Genomic DNA, 22,523 nt, shown 5'->3' on the forward strand with positions numbered 1-22,523 from the left:
ATTGTTTTGTAGATATTTTTATCAAATTATTTGATTTTGGACTTTCATTCTTTTGGTGTAAATGTGTTTTTTGTTTTGCCCTTTCGACAAATAAATATACTGCTGCCTATGTCCACAAGAATTACATGATGTTGAGGGTGTGAAGGCCTCTAATGTAATTATAGTAATTCTTTACATAAATATGTACCTACTTTATGCAGTATTAAGCAGCATATAATATACGAATTTTGTAAATATAAGTCGAATTTTAAAAGATAGTGAAAACGAGGTTTGTGATTTTACGTGTACTTAACCCACCCTGGAAACTGAAACAGCTGATTTCTGAATAGGTTAAATATTTTAAGATACTATTAGGTTTACTAATGTAAGCTCTCTTTTATAGTAATGTGTAAATAAAACTTCTGAAGACTGTTTAGATTGTTTTATTATTAAATTACGAACAACTTGTCTTAAATATTAATTCTAAAGTGTACACTCCCGGTGTCGGAGGAGATTTGCGCTCAACTTTCATCACAAACACAACACTCAGTGTTCAATTCACTTGGTTCCCGTTGAGAGAAGGGCCAGGAGCCCGGATGCCGTTGTCAGGGATACAATGTAGTTGCTGTAAATTAATCTATTAAGGAAAAAACTTGTAGCAATCAAGATAAAAATAAACAATCAGATTATGTCAATTAGAATGCTAACTACAGTATTAACTGATATAGATCAAAAATGCACTAGGATCTACATATCTATGTAAACACTATATTAAATAAACCAAGAAAAGCACTTACTTAATTTGTTTATTTCATTTGTGTTATTGGACTTGAATCCATTAAAAAAAATACTTAGTTTTTTCAAATGTCAAGATTTCACACCAAGCACATATGATTTATTTTGGAACCATGACTCTATTTCTGTATATTATAAATAAGACACTGATTGACATTAAATTGATGAACGCATGATATTTAAATTAAATATGATGGAACATGAATGGAAAAACCAGCCTTTTAATCCATGGTGTTCAAACAGTAGGTTAGTATTGTTAGTTGCAATCATTCCAAAAAGAGTATTCATCCCCTTCTAATAAATGTGTAAAAAAGAAGAGAAGTAGAATTATTATTAACACCAGCCCTTACAAACCACAGAAAAACCTTACAGCCCTTGTACAAAATACATGATATTCAATGCATATTGTAACTAAAAAGTAACTAATATTTAACTAGAATATGAAATGTTAAGAAATGCCAGAGAACTACAGATTTACAGCATTTAGTATGCATTAACATTATAAAATGTGAATGATTGTTTGCAGTATTTCACCTTCATGCAAAAAAGGGTTAATGATTATTATAATTTGGCACACAGATAATTTATAATCTTGAAAAAGGGCATAGCATACTTTTCATCCCAGAATTCATCCCTTCGGGGTGTGAAGCAGTTTAACAACTTCTTTGCAGACAAAGTCACGGGTAGAATTAAATCCATACTAATATTATAAATGCAAAAGTGTATCTATCTGTCTGTCTGTCTGTTACCTCTTCACGCTTAAACCACTGAACGGATTTAGTTTAAATTTGGCATAGAGAGAATTACTGAATTGCCTGTTGGTGTAAGCAATGCTCAAATTGAAGGATTGCTATTACAGGCACTATTCTTACTCTAGCTGATGTTACTGGTTTCACACAGATGAAGTCGCGGGCAAAAGCTAGTATTTTATAAAAAGGATACACAGTGGGTGTGAAGGAGCGCAGCAGGTAGAAGCTGCTGAGGATCACGATGGCCAGAAACAGGGCATTGTTGTAGAAGATGGAGAAGGTGGTGGCTTCATAGTCGGCCACCTCATTTTTCTTCCACAGGATCCTGGAATTAACAACAACATTACATGACTAATGGATTATTAATAAATAAAGGAAAATATAAAAAGAGAAAGTTCATAGTATCTTTATCATTAGGTAATTAACAATTTGATGTTATTTAGCTATAATCAACTAATGATAACCCGATTTTTGGGACTTAATGAACTAAGTGTGTAATTAAATAGGTAGAAATAAATATGGTAAAATTATAGAATTTTATAAGCAGCTTTGTACTTAAAAAATCTTTCCAAAATATCAGAGGGAAACTATTCATATGTATCTATTTCATTGAGATTTGTGTGACTTTCACCAAATAGTTTATGCAGAAACAAAATTTGAATTTCCACTGAATCAAAACTGAAAAATGATGCACACCAAATGGAAATTAAGTTATCAAATTAAGTTTGAAAATGAAAACTCAACAAGTATAACTTATTTGCAACAGATTGTATAACTCAGTAACAACACAATTCATAACAAATAATTGTTACAATACAAGGATTGTTAGTGAAGTGACAAAAATTCTTATCAGGTTAATTACAACTTTTGAATTGCTAACATATGGAAAGCACAATAGAGTATAATTTATAAGTTACCTTTCGTCCTTCTCCTTCCTGCTCATCTTCTTGTCATCGGCAAGCTTGCGCGACATCTCGCGCGCCACGGCGTCTTCGCGCTTCACCGCCACGCGGTGCTTCAGCTGGAACTTGGTGTTGCGGTACGCCAGCGCTAGAAACCAGGTGCAGGCCGCCGTCACCACGCCGAACCACGCCAGGGACGAGCTCACCTCAAGAGCGTGCACCCTCCAGAACAACCCTATACGAAGAAACCCGGTCACTTTCACATAACGGCACATAAGTTTTATGAATGAAAAGATCGTCAATTTACGCATTATTACGCTTGGGAAAGACTTAGTATTAGGGAATAAACACTTACATATGGGAATAGCAGATACAATGAAAGCATTCCCGTAGAATAGAGCCGAAGATTTTGTAGAGACATTTCGACTGAAATCCTGCAGCAGCAGCTCTTCCTCTTTCGTGAAAGCCTTGTTCGTCTTTGCGGACATCTTGTTATGAATGAACTGTAAATTTTAATAAATAATTGTTATCACCCACACTGATGTTTCTTATAAGAATTAGCACAAACTTCACAAAATAAGCAATGAACCGTACTTCGTGGCTGGCGATTGTCGAAAAAAGGCGAAACGTCGGCTGACATGTCGGCGACGTGTCAAATATGTTGCCCTACAAGAATATGTGGTAAGGAGATTATGATTATAATAAATAACTTATTGGTTTTTATGATATTATTAATAATTTGGTCATAATAAAACTCAAATGTAACAAAATCATTGAAATATAATATATATTCATTATTGATTTGAGTTTATTTTCCGGTTATAGTGTGTCAAAGGACTGTCTCATTTCAAACATAGACAGAGAGAATCATACTACCTTTGTCTTACACTAGTACTAGCACCTAAAAGAAAAGGATGAGTATAGTTTTTTTGTTCCTATTTACTGACAAATTAATTTGACCAACTATATTTTTGTTTTACTTAATGGCAACACTTACAACTTTTGCGGTTTATTTTATGTATGGATGGGTTTATGAAAGATTTTTTTTTGTAGTTGTCATAGAAGGTAGCATCCTATAGAAGTGGTCTACGCGTGCCTCCGTGAGGGACAAAACATATAAATTCGACCAATCATAGCGTCGCATTATGGTGGGCAACAAATGAATTCGACCAATCACGGTGGTCAATTTACGGTGGGGAATAAAACAAGATGTGAGACTGTGACAAGGACAAACAATAATAGCGCTTTCGCTGCTACTCCTACTGAAAAATACATAAGACTATCTCGTTCTGTCAGTTATCCCCACCACTCATGCCCAATCCAGTTATACTAGATTCATGGTAGTTGTACTCGAGTCTATAAAATAGATATAAAATTAATTTATTATAAAATAAATATAAATGGGAAAAATGGCCTTCTCTTTATTTTAAAATTTTTCCACATCTTATTTCTGAGCGAAAGTTCTAAACGCAAACGTCAAATGTTTAAATTTCGAATAAATTCCGTTTGAACTTTGATTTGATGTTTACATCGCGCTCGCGGGCTAGTTACTTTACTACTTTACTTTGTTAAAGTGTAAAGTGTACAGCTTTTAATTATAAATATTATAATATTTAACTTCGTAGCGAAAGTTCTTAAACACGTTCTTTGTTAATAAAGTGAGTAGGCAAATGTGGATCGAGCCTACAGTAAAGAGTTAACACTCACACTAAGCAGCTGTCTTCAAAATGAGCCACTTTGAATTTGCAATACCTGTGCAAAAGGATGAGTTATTGGAGTCTCATGTCGGACAATATCATGTCGAAGATGTGGTGCAGATAAGAGTGCTTTTGTCTAAACTACAAGGTATGCTCTTATATGTATACTATCATATTTTCAGTATCCAGTAATCTTTATTTGTATAACATGGGCACTACACTATAATCCTCTTACAGATGCGGCAAGAGCGTATAATGCCGAAGGCGTCGAATACATACTGGAGCATTTTGATACATACTTTTCTATTATTGTCCATGGTAACAAGCTTGAATGGAACATCATCAATAAAGGTAAGTACCTTGAATAGTAAGCTGTGAAAATCTGACTTCCCCTTCCCTGTATAGAAGTTTGTATGCAAGAATAGTCATACATCTTATTTTACTGACTCTGTGCTGTCTTATATATTATTATTGTTTTCTTTTTTAAGGGTTTGACCACCTTGTCAGAACTGCTAAGGCCTTGTGCAGTCATATTGAACTGATTATGCAGGATCAAGAGCTAGATGCCGATCTTAGAGTGAAGAACCTGAATATTGTGAAAATGGTCATGTACCTGTATACACAAATAATGAAAACAAAAGACGTTAAGTTAGCAGCTGATGTAAGTGTATTTATCATAACTATAATGTATGAGTAACTATAATGTATGAATACTTGTAATGTAGTTTTACAACAGTTTTTCGAAATTGGGGCATTTAGTCAGAAAAAATTACTTTGTATGAGACTCCTTAGTCATTTTTTCTCCACACCTTATTCCTATATGTACTAATATGTTTTTATTTTAAATTAAATATTCGAGTTCTGTGTGCCTAGCCTGGCTTCAATATGCTCTTATCCCTCCAATATTCTAAGAAACTTTCCCTAATGTACTCATTCCGGATCTTATCTAAGAGTGTGACACCAGCTGACCATCGTATATATCGTGCGTACGCATTTCGGTAGTGTGTAGCTTGATAAGATGGCATTTGTTTGCAGCCCAGCACTCTGATCCGTACAAGTTGCCAATAATGTTTTATGCCCCCTTTATAAACGGCCAAGAGTTGGGCCCCAGAAATCGCAGTTTTTGTTAGGTGGGTCGGAGCTCAGTCAACTTTGGGAACCACTGGTCTAATACATCTTCATTTCTTTATGCTTATATGAGCCAGGATGGAATGCAATAAATAGCATATCATAAATTTTTGCCATGTTCTAGAACTCCACCAAACTCACTTTGGGTAAAAAGGGGAAGAAGGCCACAGAAGATGAAGAGTTTTGTGGCTGGACGGAATCTGATAAGCAAGCTGCTCTTGTGACTTTGAATTTATTGCTTCAACAACCTTTGAATCGCCTGTGGGACCCTCCGCTGGCAGAAGATAACTTTGTAACGTAAGATTTGTTATATTCTTACAATACTAGAAATATCAATACTAGAGAAGAGCCGTATATGGAGTTTACTGAATATAAAAATTCCGAATAAGCCAACTATATGGGTCATAAAAGCTTCAATTACCTACATCTGCAACTAAAAATGAACCTTTCCCTAAAAATAACCAGGTCATAAGGCAAGGGACTTGTAAACAAATTTTCAGCCCTTGCCAAATAATCATAACTGATTCAGCATGTTTCACTATATGTTTTAAATGACAACGGAAAGATATCAGGTGCCAAGCAGATTGTTTTGCTGACTGTATTTGTGGCCACAGTGCCCATATCATGAGTGGACCTGTCTAGTAAAAATGTATAAAAATATTTTTAACTTTTAGGATGGTTTCTGAACCTTGCTACAAAGCGTTAGAAGAACAAATAATAAAGAATAAAGCAGTGAGAGAGACCGTCTTCCAAGTACTTGGAGTACTCATTAAAAAATATAACCATGGAACTTCCTGTCTCATCAAGCTTGTGCAGGTGAGGATAGATTCTTTAGGCTACTCCCGCCAACTATAAAGCCTAAGGACAGTACCTCAGATGAGCTTTGTGGTCATGTATTGTGACATCAATTGTAAAAGATCAAACTCCTTTAAGAGGCTGGTACAGTCAGTAGCAGAAGTTGCTATGCGGACCAGGTGTTCAAAATTATCTTGACGCGATTTTATGATTAAGAGAACAAGAGCGTGTCAATGTAATTTTGAACACCTCGCCTGCTTAGCAACTTCTGCTGCTGACTGTACAACGAAATACTGTAAAAAAAAAAACTTGTAGAAATATTTTTAATTTTGTAGTTTGTTAAGATTATTCATATTATTATGCATGTTACGCATCCTCAGGTTCTACAAATGGCGGAACACTCCGTGTCTCCTATTTGTGCTGGAGTTGTGCAGCTGACCAAAGAATTTGAAATAGGAACATTTGGACCTCAGATGGTAACACATTTGACACATTTCTTTAAATATTGGTTAAGGAATACTATAGGTACTGTTCTAGGTTTATTTGACGTTCCTAAGCGCATTGTAATATGCCTAGTTGAAAAATAAACTATCTTTAAACTTAAAGGGTTATTTATATAATTGGTCATACAGATGTGAATTCCTTTGGAAGCCCAAAAACAAAATTAGGCTTTACAAAGGTTTTTTTGGCAGTTTTTGTATGCCATGTAAATACCATGGGTTCCTCATGGAATGGAAGACACATAACTTTTTGTTTGTTTAGGTGCGTGAAATAGCAGAAGCCCTAGCGACGAGTGAAGAGGAAAGCGCGGGTGTGGCCACGGAGCAGGGCGCGGCCAGAAACTGCGGCGCCTTCCTACTCGAGCTCACCAAGGAACTACCTAAAGAAATGACCTCTGCTATTACCACATTGCAGTCATATCTGGAAAGTGATGAGGTAACCAAAAGCTATCTAGTTAATAATGCCACAGATACAATTACAATCGCTGCTTATTTGTAATAATCGTTACTATAGTAACGATGCGATTATTACGATTATTACAAAGAAGCAGCGATTGTACCTAATTGTATGGCCTTTTCATTTATATCTTAATTAAAAAAAATTGTTTTCTTTATTTATACCACGCCGATGGCAAAGAAGCGTGCAGCCCGGTGGATGTTAAGCAGCCACTGCAGCCATTTGCAACTCTGGTGGAGTTATAAGCGCGTTCCCGACCCTACAAGCTTACAAGGATTCCTTGTGAGCACTGGAAACCGTACTCACCAGCAACATTTTTGTTTTTAGGTATTATATGTGTATTCTATTTATGTTGATAAGATAAAGCACGAATTTCTGATGTTGCAGTCATACACACTGCGTATCAGCGTGCTCGGCATGATGTGCGAGGCGCTCAGCGTAGAGCTGCGCGGCGAGGGCCTGTCCGACGAGCAGCGCGCCCAGCGCGACGACTTCCTCGACGACCTCTACGAGCACATGCACGACCTGTCCGCCTACGTGCGCCACAAGGTACGTGTGAGCGCTCAGCGCGGAGCTGCGCGGCGAGGGCCTGTCCGACGAGCAGCGCGCCCAGCGCGACGACTTCCTCGACGACCTCTACGAGCACATGCACGACCTGTCCGCCTACGTGCGCCACAAGGTACGTGTGAGCGCTCAGCGCGGAGCTGCGCGGCGAGGGGCTGTCCGACGAGCAGCGCGCCCAGCGCGACGACTTCCTCGACGACCTCTACGAGCACATGCACGACCTGTCCGCCTACGTGCGCCACAAGGTACGTGTGAGCGCTCAGCGCGGAGCTGCGCGGCGAGGGGCTGTCCGACGAGCAGCGCGCCCAGCGCGACGACTTCCTCGACGACCTCTACGAGCACATGCACGACCTGTCCGCCTACGTGCGCCACAAGGTACGTGTGAGCGCTCAGCGCGGAGCTGCGCGGCGAGGGCCTGTCCGACGAGCAGCGCGCCCAGCGCGACGACTTCCTCGACGACCTCTACGAGCACATGCACGACCTGTCCGCCTACGTGCGCCACAAGGTACGTGTGAGCGCTCAGCGCGGAGCTGCGCGGCGAGGGCCTGTCCGACGAGCAGCGCGCCCAGCGCGACGACTTCCTCGACGACCTCTACGAGCACATGCACGACCTGTCCGCCTACGTGCGCCACAAGGTACGTGTGAGCGCTCAGCGCGGAGCTGCGCGGCGAGGGCCTGTCCGACGAGCAGCGCGCCCAGCGCGACGACTTCCTCGACGACCTCTACGAGCACATGCACGACCTGTCCGCCTACGTGCGCCACAAGGTACGTGTGAGCGCTCAGCGCGGAGCTGCGCGGCGAGGGCCTGTCCGACGAGCAGCGCGCCCAGCGCGACGACTTCCTCGACGACCTCTACGAGCACATGCACGACCTGTCCGCCTACGTGCGCCACAAGGTACGTGTGAGCGCTCAGCGCGGAGCTGCGCGGCGAGGGGCTGTCCGACGAGCAGCGCGCCCAGCGCGACGACTTCCTCGACGACCTCTACGAGCACATGCACGACCTGTCCGCCTACGTGCGCCACAAGGTACGTGTGAGCGCTCAGCGCGGAGCTGCGCGGCGAGGGCCTGTCCGACGAGCAGCGCGCCCAGCGCGACGACTTCCTCGACGACCTCTACGAGCACATGCACGACCTGTCCGCCTACGTGCGCCACAAGGTACGTGTGAGCGCTCAGCGCGGAGCTGCGCGGCGAGGGCCTGTCCGACGAGCAGCGCGCCCAGCGCGACGACTTCCTCGACGACCTCTACGAGCACATGCACGACCTGTCCGCCTACGTGCGCCACAAGGTACGTGTGAGCGCTCAGCGCGGAGCTGCGCGGCGAGGGCCTGTCCGACGAGCAGCGCGCCCAGCGCGACGACTTCCTCGACGACCTCTACGAGCACATGCACGACCTGTCCGCCTACGTGCGCCACAAGGTACGTGTGAGCGCTCAGCGCGGAGCTGCGTGGCGAGGGCCTGTCCGACGAGCAGCGCGCCCAGCGCGACGACTTCCTCGACGACCTCTACGAGCACATGCACGACCTGTCCGCCTACGTGCGCCACAAGGTACGTGTGAGCGCTCAGCGCGGAGCTGCGCGGCGAGGGCCTGTCCGACGAGCAGCGCGCCCAGCGCGACGACTTCCTCGACGACCTCTACGAGCACATGCACGACCTGTCCGCCTACGTGCGCCACAAGGTACGTGTGAGCGCTCAGCGCGGAGCTGCGCGGCGAGGGGCTGTCCGACGAGCAGCGCGCCCAGCGCGACGACTTCCTCGACGACCTCTACGAGCACATGCACGACCTGTCCGCCTACGTGCGCCACAAGGTACGTGTGAGCGCTCAGCGCGGAGCTGCGCGGCGAGGGGCTGTCCGACGAGCAGCGCGCCCAGCGCGACGACTTCCTCGACGACCTCTACGAGCACATGCACGACCTGTCCGCCTACGTGCGCCACAAGGTACGTGTGAGCGCTCAGCGCGGAGCTGCGCGGCGAGGGCCTGTCCGACGAGCAGCGCGCCCAGCGCGACGACTTCCTCGACGACCTCTACGAGCACATGCACGACCTGTCCGCCTACGTGCGCCACAAGGTACGTGTGAGCGCTCAGCGTAGAGCTGCGCGGCGAGGGCCTGTCCGACGAGCAGCGCGCCCAGCGCGACGACTTCCTCGACGACCTCTACGAGCACATGCACGACCTGTCCGCCTACGTGCGCCACAAGGTACGTGTGAGCGCTCAGCGCGGAGCTGCGCGGCGAGGGCCTGTCCGACGAGCAGCGCGCCCAGCGCGACGACTTCCTCGACGACCTCTACGAGCACATGCACGACCTGTCCGCCTACGTGCGCCACAAGGTACGTGTGAGCGCTCAGCGCGGAGCTGCGCGGCGAGGGCCTGTCCGACGAGCAGCGCGCCCAGCGCGACGACTTCCTCGACGACCTCTACGAGCACATGCACGACCTGTCCGCCTACGTGCGCCACAAGGTACGTGTGAGCGCTCAGCGCGGAGCTGCGCGGCGAGGGGCTGTCCGACGAGCAGCGCGCCCAGCGCGACGACTTCCTCGACGACCTCTACGAGCACATGCACGACCTGTCCGCCTACGTGCGCCACAAGGTACGTGTGAGCGCTCAGCGCGGAGCTGCGCGGCGAGGGCCTGTCCGACGAGCAGCGCGCCCAGCGCGACGACTTCCTCGACGACCTCTACGAGCACATGCACGACCTGTCCGCCTACGTGCGCCACAAGGTACAGACGTATGAACGCTGAACATGAACACATTGGACACCATAAATACATGAAAAATATCAGCCCATTTAAGACTACTAACTAAATAATGCTGCCCAACTACACACACTAGAGCGCTATGACATTATATAGAGGCGCGACCACTAAATTTAGATGATGTATTGTTATAAAAAGCATCAGTTCTACGTTACCCCAAAGTTAATTTCAATAGAAGAAAAAAAGAGAAATTGTATACCAAAGAGTTCTTAACGCCCGAGGGTCTTCATGAATTTCCATGAATGCAATTAGGTTTTACTATGATATGCGAGCGCCTTAAGCGCAAAATTATATCATACTACAGTAGAGTCCGGTTATAACGACGCCCAAGGGACCGCTGATATTACGTCGTACTAACCGGACGTCGTACAAAACGAACTGCCAATTTTAATATTTTTTTTATCAAAATAATTACGTCATTTTGTATTTATTAATACTTATGCGACAATCAAAGAAAAAAAAAAACATTTCCTTTATAATATTTATTTACGTTATTAGTATTACGACACTTTGTCTTAAATGGAGAGACTTGTGTGTTTAGAAGAAGCCACTCTTTTCAAGGTACCTACGCGTAGTCAACTCACTCGTCATCCGCAAATTACTCGAATCCCGTAAAATAAAAAGTCGTAATTCTTGGGGATCTGACGTTGTTTTATCACACAGTTCCTATGGCCATCTTCTGTGTCCATCATCAGATTAGCTCGAAGGTACCTACCAAAATATTGCATTGTACCCAACTTATGTACTTATGTATGTGAAGTTTAAGCTCGATTGAACAATGGTAATTGGGTTTTATTTCATTTGCAAGATTACGAAAAGTCACATGACTATTTCATCTTGCTGCGTATACGCAAAAGGGGGAGGGGCGTTAGGTGCGCGGGACGGAGTAAGCTTCATACCAACTACCTATTTATTAAAAACTACGTCGCTCGTCGTTGTAACCGGACTCGAGGGATGGATTTTAAGTCAATTTCCGTCGTTAAAAGCGATCGGTCGTTATAAGCGGAGTCGTAATAAACGGTTGTACTTTCATAGTAGCTCATACTAAAACCAAACAAGTGCCTATACTTGCGTCGCTATAAGCGGTTGGTTGTTATATGCGAAGTCGTACTAATCAGACTCTACTGTACATACATAAGGAGTCCTTAGTCAAAGTTTGTTATGTAATTTAGTTCTTTCGAAATGTTTATGAAAATAAATTGTACAGAATCCTTCCTCAAAAACGATTTTTAAAACAACATGTGTTGTTGGTCAAAGGTATTCCTAATAATACTTGTCTGTTTTCGTACAGGTATTGCAGTTCTGGTGCCGCCTGCAGCGCGACAACAGCGTGCCGGTGACCAGGCAGAGAGTTGTGCTGGAGCGCGCCATCGCCCGCTTGAGGGACAAGGCTGCTATTGTTAGGAAGGCAGCCATACAGTTGCTGAAGGTACTGTGAACTCGCATGATGCCCCGTCACCAAGCACAAGTTCTTGTATATATGTTATGCCAGGGTTTCTTTTCCAGTTTTCATTTCATTTCATTTATTTTATTCATTAACAATATAGGGCATTCATTTTCGTTCAAATCAAGAGTGAACAGACCTTCTGGGCGAAGCTCCATCGTAGGCCACGTTTTCGCCTCGGCTAGTCTGTAGCCATGAGTAAGCCCATTTATAATAAATAATAATATACATTGTGTTTAAATGTCTTAATTATTATAAAATATAAATATATTTTCATTGATATCATAACATAATAATATAGTTTTAACCCCTCGTTTCCCAGGACGCCTTCCTCTCAACGCCTTATAATTACGACTCATATTTGAGCCACTGGGATATGAGAGGTAGGACTGTCTCATTTCAAACATAGACAGAGAGAACCATAGCATCTTTGTCGTACACTAGTACTAGCACCCAAAAGAAAAGGTTAAATTTTCCTGGTTCTTACGGACTGACAAATTGGTTTGACCAACTACACTTACACTTTATTTTGTATCTTAACGCTAAATGCTTATTACTATATATTGTAGGTATTCTTGGAATGCAACCCTTTCTCCGCCCAATTGAAGTTAGAAATATTAGAAGAACAACTGGAAACCGAGCAGAAGATATTAGACGATCTGCAGAAAAAATTGAATCCGGGTCCAGATCCAAAGTTAGTAGAAAAGTGGGAGAAAATTAAAGATGGTATTGTAGCTGCTATTAACGAAGGCATGAACACTTTGACGCAAGACGAACCTGACCTATCCCAGGCCTCGCTGGATAACTTGTATGACTCGATTAGAAAGCATTTGCGTGAGAAGAACTATTTCAAGGCATACTTGATTGTTAAACATACGGAGAGGCAATATCCTGAAGCCAGGTATTTGAGATGCAGCATGGAAAAAAGTGACCAAGTAAGTTAATATCATCATCACAAATCGCTCCTACAAAGATTCCCACAGCCGTATTTATATTTTATAGAACTAGCGTTCACAAGACTTTTTTAATTTTTTTCTACTCCCGTACTTTTATTTGTCATTTAAACCTTTAAACCCCTATCTTATAGTTATCAAGACAAGTCTTTAGTCTATTCCCGAAAAAAGTATTTGGCATACACGCAGTATCTTTTTGGCACTTTTACGATACTTCGTGTAATCACCACTTCAAAAATATTGTATGAAATACATTGTTGCCAACCTAATTTTAATTGTCATCTCTGACAGATGAGTGAACCATAGACATGTTTTTTTTATCTCATTCATTCTTTTCCCGCCCGTATCCTCCATTCTTTGCTACTTCTTGAATGAAAAATATTTGTTAAATTTACAATTATATTTCAAAGTAAGTGCTTGGTCGTACAAAAAGTATTGTATGCAACGTTGTTTAACTGAGTCAAAAAATACTCGTGGCCTCTTTATTAACACGCCACTCGCCTTTTTTGACCTCTCTTAAACAACGGTTGCATAAAATACTATTATTAAACTTTTTTCGCGATATTAGGGCAATGCGTAAAGCTCCCTCCACACTCGTGCGGGAATCGCGCCGCGAACGCGAGTGTGGCGTCGATTCCGCAGATCTGCGAACTGTGGGGGGGGCTTAATGAAAATTAGTAGTGACACAATTTTTAATATATTTAAAATAACTGTCATTTCAGGTGGAATATTTCGTGGCTCTCCTAAAGAACATTTTTGTGATACCAGACAGACGTCAGTCTATAACACAAAGCCAGCAATGCGAAAACGAATTGGCCCTATACAAAAAGTTGGAAGAAAAGGAAGCCATAGTGGCTTTCTTGCAAGAGTCGGTGCATTTCAGCAGAATGGTTTCCGAGGCGGTACCTTTGATTAATACATTGCTGTTGTCGAAGCAGGCAGGCGATGTTAATGAGGCTATAGAGTTCTTCACCGCGGCACACCACTTCAATATCGAATCGGCCAAGACTGGCGTAGCTAATATGCTGTTGCTTGTGTGGTCGCCTGATCAGGTCAGTACACTCTCAATATTATTATAAAAAAAAAAAATATATCATATATTATCTTATAGTTTTTTTAGGTGCACCAGTTATACTTTATTTGTTTCATGTCGTACTGGTAGTTATTAAGTCTAAGTTATAATGAACACCGTCAAAATGCTAAATCAGAAAAAAAATTCAGCTACCACAAAAGGTATTTCAATAGTACCAAATTTACATTAAAATTCGTTCTTTGACTTAAAATGTCTATTTTGTCAGTCTTCCAACTATATAGCAAATGTTTATTAATAGGCTACATGACTAATTTTTTTTTATGGTATAGCCTGACCAGTAATATATGATAATTGTCAAGAGGGCGCTGTTATTCTCATGTATAGGGTGACAATTCAGTGTAGTATGAAAAAATTAGTTCCAGTGAAATTCCGCAACATGGCGCACCCTCAATAGATCCTGGTTCACCTATATCAATCGATCGGGTTAGTTTTTAGGATCAAATGTCTATATGGGACCCATTGCATTAAAGTAATACAAAAGTCAGAAATTGTAGTCAAAGTCCGACAGTCGCACTTTACTCGCGAAACGCTCTATACAAAACGGCCAGAGGCCGTGACGTCATCGCCCATCTTGTAGTATGGACAAAACAAGAAAATTGCGTTTTTGTCGGTGAAATATTGCGTTTATGTATATAGTTGCTATACAATATTTTTTTGGATGAAATGTAAGGAATCGAATGGTACCCTTACTTTTATCGTTTTTGGAAGTTAAAAAAAACTTAAATTTTGAAACTTTTAGGTCCTGTAATTTTGTAATTTTTCAATATTTTATTTTAATATCCACATTATTGTGATAAATTGCTCGTTTGCTATCTATTTTACTAGATTTTGTTATAAAATTCAACATGTGTCATCATCCCTATTGTACAGGAAAAACGGCAAGCCGTAGAGCGCGCCTACCGCGACATGTACTTAGAGTGCGACAGCAAGCCGGAGCGCGCCCGGGCGGTCAATATCGCGCGTAAACTGGTCTCTCTAGTGTCCACTATTGACCGCAGCAGCGCGCTCGCGCTCGACCATCTCGTGGACCAGTGGGTCGACAAAGGGGACATCACTGCATCCATCATACAGGTAAGCTATAAAGTTGTCAGGCGGCAAATTTGAAAATAGTAGGCTCGAAGGGATATCGTACCATAGAAAATTTTAATTTTGCGCTTTTTTCTACTGACAAGATTTGCTTGACCATCTAGAGTTTGGTCAGCGATAGGAGATGGCTCTTATCGCGTCTCACGTGTTGCGGCGTCCCTCTTGTCAGTTACTAAATTCAGGTGAAGGTGTGTGTGTAGTTTGGCATGACACTAAACAATAGTCAGAATGTCAGATAAAGTCGTGCTGCCTTTTTCTTACTCTAGTTGCTAGTATTTATTTTATTACACAAAAAAGAAATATAATAAGAAATACGTACAGTTCTTTAATTCTATTGTTACTGTGATGTTTAACCAACCAGACTACATTATTGAAAAAACCGTGTAAATTTATGAATCATTATTTTAAGTTTTGATCCTACCGGCTGCGCCAATAACTAACTTACTGTTTCCGGCTTAAAACCGTATGCTTACAAACGTTTTACTCTTGTGTAGGTGTTCTGGGAGATGTTTATGAAGAAGATCGACGGAACCACAGATATGGACAGCTACGCAGCGCTAGCGCTCCTCGTAATGGTTTCCAAAGCCAAACCCTCCGTAGCCCTCGCTAACCTTGAAGTCATACAAACCCACGGCTTGACGGGCGACTACAATTCCAGGAACTTGAGCGCTCAACTATTGCTATCATTGAGCAAGAAGAATAAAAGATATCCGGCTGATCATCAGATATTTACCTCAATATACGATAGTTTGTTAGAAACGTTTTCGAAACTTAACAAGTTCACGTCGTTTGCGGCGTATTCCATAGATGCGATTTACGCGATCTGCGATACGCCTGAGATTGTCTGTGCTAAGATATTGGCGGAAATGTATAGAAGGGTGCAGCAGGTGATGGTGAAACAGGGCGAGACTGAAGAAGATGTTTCTCTGCCGGTTGAGCTGCTCACTCGCTTCGTGTTCACGCTGGGGCATGCGGCGTTCCAACAACTCATCTACCTCGATGTGTCAGTGTATAGCGAGCTGAGGAGAAGAAATCAGGTTAGCCCAGCTTTCACGCTGCTTTAAATGTAAAGTAGCTTCAACTATAGACTTAAATTCACCTTGAATAAAATTAACGCAATAGGAACTGGTTGAAACGAGTGTGAAGAAATACATAAAATAATGCATAAAGAAATTCAATATTTTTCTATTAATTTGTTGTGATAATAATTTTTTTTATTTTTTTTTATTTATTTATTCAAGAAACAAACAGTCTTTTATAGTTATATATAACACTGGAAATTTTCTTAAAACTAGACTTACAGTTTCCTTAATGAAAATATTTTAACATAATGTTAATTCAAATTGTTTTCTACAGAGTAATACCTATTTATTGTCATTGTCCACGTTTATTTGTGTTTTTAAGCATAACCATTAACATGTTAGGTCCGCGAAGACCGCAAATTAGAGGAAAAGCGGAAGAAGAAAGCCGGCGCGTTCGCCACTCCAGCCCGGAAGGGGCGAGCGGACGACCTGCGCCGCCAGACGCTCATGAACGCGTCCGGAGCGAGCGCCTCCAGTCGCGGCCAGCGCTCCGCCAACGTCTCCAAGGGACCATCTGTGAGTGTAAACACCTAAGGGTCTCCCCAAACTTATCGACGCGGAATCGGCAATGCCAATAGAAATGAAACTTTATGTCCACGCAATAAGAGCGAAAAAGACGCCGACGCGTCGGCCGTCGACGGCCGGTTTACTATCGGCTTTCGCCGAATCCGCGTCGATAAGTATGGGGAGACCCTAATTGTACCATTCATTGAGTGCTGTTGTTCGAGTTCGCTCAAAAGGTCGAGTCAAGTTTGGATTTGTTTTTACATATTAAAAAAAAAAACTAATTTTGTATTTTTTGCCCAGACAAACACTACGATGACGGAAGACGAAACAGGGCTAGAAGGCGCGGTGGCGGACGACGCGGACGCAGAGTATGTGCGCGGCGTGTGCGAGCGAGAGGTTAGTGCTCTCAATTGTATATAGTTATTTCTATAGTTTGGCAAGAGTCACTTTTCAGTGGAATGCAGCAATGGAACATAGAGAGAATCATGTATTTTTCAGTAAGTATTACAACCCCAAAAAGAGCAGTAGTTTTAGAAGTTTAGTATTCAAATACTCTGCTATCTCAACAGTAAAATATCAGATAAACGAATTATTTGCAGATTGTGGGCGAGGGCACGGCGCTGGCTCGCTATGTGCCCGTCTTGCGTCACATCCTAGCCAACCCGGCGCGTGCGCCGCCCGCGTTACAGGCCGCCGTCGCGCTGACATTCACTAGGTAACATTGCTCTCACAATATACGACTACATACTTGGACTCGCTACACCTTTATACACAATACAACGTCTCATAATCATAAGAGAGGTTAGAGCTACTTCTACTTACCCCGTGACTGCGTTTTTAAGGAGATATGCGGCCCTTATTTTCATGATCCCTAAATACATTTATTTATTTATTTACCATTACTGAAGAATATAATTATATGAATAAGATTTTAGTTAATTTATTACTCATTAACAAAACTTATAAACTATTATTAAAATTAATTATAAACTAAATAAATTAAAACTAATAAAATAAATATTATTTAATCTTTATTGTACAAAAGAAAATACAATCGGACAAAAGGCGGACTAATGCTATGAGGCATTCTCTACCCGACTAAAATACAAACACACTCACACATACATACACAGACAAACAGTCTACATATTTATTTTCTATGAACCCATATGTTTCTTACACCACCAAAATTTCCAATGCGAATCTCGGCCAACGTCACCATATCCGTAATAGTTAACTGATAAATAATTTCTAAACTTATCAGCATACATCGGGGTTTTCGGCGCGGGAATGATTTCGTGTATTTATAACTTTGTTTATTGTAAAATAATTACCAAACTATGGATTAAACGTAGGTAGTAAGGTCCAAATGTGCTTACAAATGTTAAATTAGTATCGTTTTTTACAATTTTTACCTGTTATTTGACTAGTGTAAAACATTCCCGCACCGAAAACCCCGATGTATGCTTATCAGTGGTTTACTTTCAGTATATTACGATTAACTGTGTTGATTTAATTAATACAAGTCAATATTTTTGGCAGATTCATGCTGGTATCGAGCACCGTGTGCGACGAAGGGCTGCAGTTGATGGTGACAGTGCTGACACGTTCACGGAATGTGGCGCTGCGGACCAATCTCACTATAGCGTTCGCTGATCTTACGCTACGTTTCCCTAATCTCACCCAACCTTGGACCCGCCATATCTACCAGATGTAAGTACCATGAAATATTAATTTTAAAATCCCCTGTTAGTAAATAAACTCTCTGTCGGTGTCTTTAACTGACTATCCATCTGCCTTATTTTTGTACCTATTTATCTTCCACGTATAGCCTGTCCGAGTAACGCCGATCGGTGTTAGTTTCACACAAAACATACATTAATACAAATAATTTATTATCATAAAGGTTGTACTTATACATGTGCAGAGATTTTTTAACTCCATACATGCGATAAACTTAAGTTTTGTTTATAGCTTAAGCGACGAGGAGTTAGAAGTGCGTCAGTGCGCAGTGAAGATGCTCTCGTTCCTCGTGCTGCATGAGATGGTGCGAGTAAAGGTACCGTGCGTTCACTTACCTAGTCTAATATTTTCTAATATTTTTTTTTCACTATCATTGACTTTTATGTCAACGGTTAAATCAGTTATTTCAACCGTATGAAAAAATTATAAACAATCAGTCAGAAGACAGACAGAGTACGACCATACCATACGCATACGGCCTGCTTTTTTATTTAACTTTTTGTCACATTCGACTACACATGAACGTCAGGGCAAATAATATAATACTGTGATTTACTTTATAGGGCCAGATCGCAGACATGGCGTTATGCTGCGCCGACAAAGACGCAAAGATCGCGTCCATGACGCGTCTGTTCTTCAAGCAGCTCTCTCAGAAAGGCAACGCGCTGTACAACGTTATGCCGGACATCATCTCGAGGCTCAGCGACCCGGAGCTCAACGTGCCAGAGGAACAATACAGAGTTATTATGAAGTAAGTAAAATACCTGTTGCTAGGCAGAGTGATGGCAGGTGGACCAAAATGTTGACGGATTGGTGGCCACTTACGGATGAAAGAAGCGCCTGGCGTCCGTTGGCTGGATGACGTTTGAAGTATCGCGGGACCGGAACAAGTGGCGTACATGAAGAGCTATGCTCAGCACTGGGCGACCGAAGGCTAAATTCGTGTGAAGCAAAAAAGCCAAACTTTTTTGCTTCACAAGAGAAGCCCGTTGCTCAGCAGTGGGACGAATTCGTGCAGCTTATGAGTTATGAGAATGAAGTAAAGGACTCGCATTAATTTAGCCATATTTTTTTTTTATGTAAATAGACAAGTTACATGTTTGCACAATAAGTTTCATGTTTTATTGACATGTCACGCTTCTTGAAGCCGCTTGATACCAAATCGTCATTGCTGTTAGTTCGCTAAAATGTTACGAGAACAGAAAATAAAATAAATACTATAATCTTATTTCCAAAGAGATTGTGAGCCCTCGCCCGTTTAAATAATTTCAACTCAAGTTTGACTGTAGTCAAGTAAATATCGTATATAAAAAGGTACATTTAATAACAAACGCTGTCCTTTTTTTCCAGATATATCACATCGCTTATACAGAAGGACCGTCAGACTGAGGCTCTAGTAGAGAAGCTGTGCCAACGATTCAAAATGTCTACAGAGGAACGGCAGTGGCGCGACCTCGCCTTCTGTCTGTCCTTGTTCAACTACAACGAGCGGACGCTCAAGAAGCTGATCGAGAACCTGGATTGCTACAAGGACAAACTACACTGCAACGGCGTCATGCAATCGTTCCACACTATCATGGCTAATGCGTCGAAAATGGCTAAGAATGAAGTAAAGGTAGGTAATGAAATGAATAAATTATGCTCCCAACGAGAAAGTCGGATCTCGGCCTCTCGCTTTCCACCGATGCGACATCGAATCAGCTATGAAATGTTGATTTAAAGTTTAAAATTTGTTTGTTTTTTGGCTGGCAAATTATACAGTGTGTAAATCCATTACGGGCGAATATTTAAACGGTGGTTAGCATAGGACCTAAAAAGTATATTGAGATACATTTTACTTAGAAATGCAATGAAAATTTTAACCATACAAAATAATTCGGCCCGCAATGTAATACACCACACGTTACGGGATACGAGCTTTTTAAAGTAACTGTCAACGTTTGTTAGCAGTTACAATAAAAAGCTCGTATCTCGTAATGTCATGTCATCTTCTGTTTCTTAATGTTTGCAGTACATTGCTGCTTGGTACATGTGAAAAAAATTCATTACGGAGTCATATTAAGTGTAACTTTAAAAAACTTCTTAATTAATGATTAGACGGGTAAATTCTTATATCTAGTTTAATTTATTGCCCGTATTGGACTTACACACTGTATTCCTTGGAGTTAAGGGGCGAGACAAACTCACCGGTCATTCTAGTCAACCATTGGGCTGACACGGGCATGCTATTCTCCAAAGTGAACTTTCCAAGTGCTACAAGATTCCGCTTTTAAAACATTAAATCATACTCTATATTACAACATCGTTTTATCAGTATTTTGTGTGACAGGCCCTAGTAGCGGAGCTAGGAGACAAGATCGAGGAATGTTTCGCGGTGCGCGACCCCTCGCAGGGCGCGGCCGCGCCCGCCGCGCCGCGCACGCCCGCCGCGCCGCGCCGCCCGCCCGCGCGCCGCAACCGCCGCCGCTCCTCATCCAGTCCCGACGAGGTGGGACTTTATGACTAACCCGTGGAGCGCCCTACCAAGACACGTGTGCTAGTAACTAGTATAGGAGTTCCATACTACGGTAATTCTGGGGCGCTCCACAGGTTAAGCACTATTTCGACTTTCAGACTCTAGGAGACTGAAGGTGAGACGAGATTGAACGCTGAGCCTCGACCTATGTTCCGATCGAGGCGATATCGACGTTTCATATTCACAAAATCCAGTTGACGAAATTAGTAGGTACCTAGATCAAGGGAGCTAATTGGTCGCTCACTATATCCCTTCCTGGGCCTTTTTACCATGATATGTGTAATAAAAGTGACAATCTTTCCATTCCTTCCCTCATTCATGGAAAGATTCGCAAGATTCTGGTAGGCTTCCGTAGCTCAATTGGCAGAGCTAACGCACGGATTGCGGAGGTTGCGGGTTCAAGTCCTGCCGGAAGCGTAATTTTTCCATTTTTTCCTTTAATATAAAATTTGGAATGTCGCTCGCAGACGTAATCTGCATGATTAAAAAATTGATTTTGAAATGATGTATATTATTTTCAGAATGAACCGCCCGCTAACACTGAAGGAACACCCCAGTCGGTCAGAAAATCTAGCAGAAAAGCCAGATCGAGAGTCGTCAAGGCGATTGCGAATGATTCGGACGAATCAGGTATTAAGCCTACTATTTGTTTTTTGAACAGACTATATTATATTTACAAAAACTTACTTTTTTTTTTTATCCCTCTCTCTCTTTGTGGAGGTGTGTGTGTGTGTGTGTAGGGAGGTTGTGGGTCCCTAATTACAACTTCAGGTAGCCAGGCCAAAAAAAATGTGTTCACTCAGTACTCTTAGTTGTAGTAATATGAAATAAATATGTTTGGTTTAGATGAAGAGGAGCAACAAAAAGAAGATGATGAAGTATTTAAGAAGCCCACTGCTAGGAAAGCAACGCGAAGAAGGAAGAATTGAGTTACTGTAAAACACATGTTATATTTAGGTAATAAAAAGCTAAATGCATAAGTCTGATTTCACTGTGTTTTAACCACCAGGTAAACAATAACGCCTAGAAAAGAGATATGTAAACTACCTACTAGTTTTCACGAGATTATTGTCACTTTTATTTACTATAGTCATTCATGGTGCACTTGCACTCTATCTAAACGCGCTTGCTCTCTAAGTAGCCACTCAGTTAATATACTTACGACAAGAAACGAGTCACGAAAAGTAAATTCTTTTCACCACACCAGAGGGGCTACCGGGAAAACCGAAATTCGCAAATTGCGGGGATCTTTCTCTTTTACTCCAATGAAGGCTTAATAGAGTGACAGAGAAAAATGCCCGCAAACTTCGATTTTCGCGCTTATAGCCCAGCTCGTAAAGCCTCTTTTCTACTCGTCGACTGCAATGCTTGAATTAAGACTTCGTATACCAAAGTGAAATCGCATACTTTTTTCACTATGGGACCCCAACTCAACTATAATATTCATTTCGATACAGTTTAGTCAACTATAATATTAATTTTATTCTTAAGGAGCTACCTGCGGTTTTCACCGATTTCTGACAAGTTTTGAATCGTAGGTATCTCCTACTTTTGCACCACAGATAGAATAATAAGACAAACTGCTATCAGTTCTTCAATCTTTTATCTCCATTTTTGTCGACCGAATTTTGAAAGAAATGTTTTTGTTAAACATTGTCCAAATAAACACCTTTTTCGTATCTAGTTTGCCGTGAAGGTTCTTAGATATACCAAATCTACATATTTGGGTTCGTCTTTGACGTCTCGAAAAACGAAAATTGTTCAACTTTGATGCCAAATAAAA

The 22,523-nt window shown here is 41.9% G+C and overlaps 2 protein-coding genes across 2 annotated transcripts; one reads left to right on the top strand and one right to left on the bottom strand.

Moving 5' to 3' along the window:
- Nucleotides 1-406: 406 nt before the first annotated feature.
- Nucleotides 407-3,082, bottom strand: LOC134652958 (translocon-associated protein subunit gamma). Its single transcript, XM_063508201.1, has 5 exons — nucleotides 3,020-3,082; nucleotides 2,781-2,928; nucleotides 2,441-2,660; nucleotides 1,717-1,848; nucleotides 407-604 (listed from the first exon to the last, which is right to left on the bottom strand). The coding sequence occupies exons 2-5, from the start codon at nucleotides 2,911-2,913 to the stop codon at nucleotides 538-540; spliced, it is 552 nt and encodes a 183-aa protein (XP_063364271.1). The 5' UTR covers nucleotides 2,914-2,928; nucleotides 3,020-3,082; the 3' UTR covers nucleotides 407-537.
- Nucleotides 3,083-4,119: 1,037 nt separating this feature from the next.
- On the top strand, nucleotides 4,120-21,713 carry LOC134653008 (condensin complex subunit 1). The gene is made up of 23 exons (XM_063508277.1): nucleotides 4,120-4,270; nucleotides 4,360-4,473; nucleotides 4,611-4,783; nucleotides 5,375-5,547; nucleotides 5,925-6,066; nucleotides 6,426-6,521; nucleotides 6,808-6,981; nucleotides 7,390-7,551; nucleotides 11,609-11,746; nucleotides 12,331-12,696; nucleotides 13,437-13,766; nucleotides 14,678-14,878; nucleotides 15,388-15,930; nucleotides 16,318-16,491; nucleotides 16,783-16,878; nucleotides 17,082-17,197; nucleotides 18,025-18,195; nucleotides 18,457-18,541; nucleotides 18,789-18,976; nucleotides 19,576-19,840; nucleotides 20,555-20,713; nucleotides 21,262-21,370; nucleotides 21,587-21,713. Exons 1-23 carry the CDS (start codon nucleotides 4,153-4,155, stop codon nucleotides 21,667-21,669), a joined length of 4,176 nt encoding a protein of 1,391 aa, XP_063364347.1. The 5' UTR covers nucleotides 4,120-4,152; the 3' UTR covers nucleotides 21,670-21,713.
- Nucleotides 21,714-22,523: the final 810 nt, after the last annotated feature.

The sequence above is a fragment of the Cydia amplana genome, chromosome 12, assembly GCF_948474715.1.
Source record: "Cydia amplana chromosome 12, ilCydAmpl1.1, whole genome shotgun sequence".
In the NCBI taxonomy this organism is placed as follows: Eukaryota; Metazoa; Arthropoda; class Insecta; order Lepidoptera; family Tortricidae; genus Cydia; species Cydia amplana.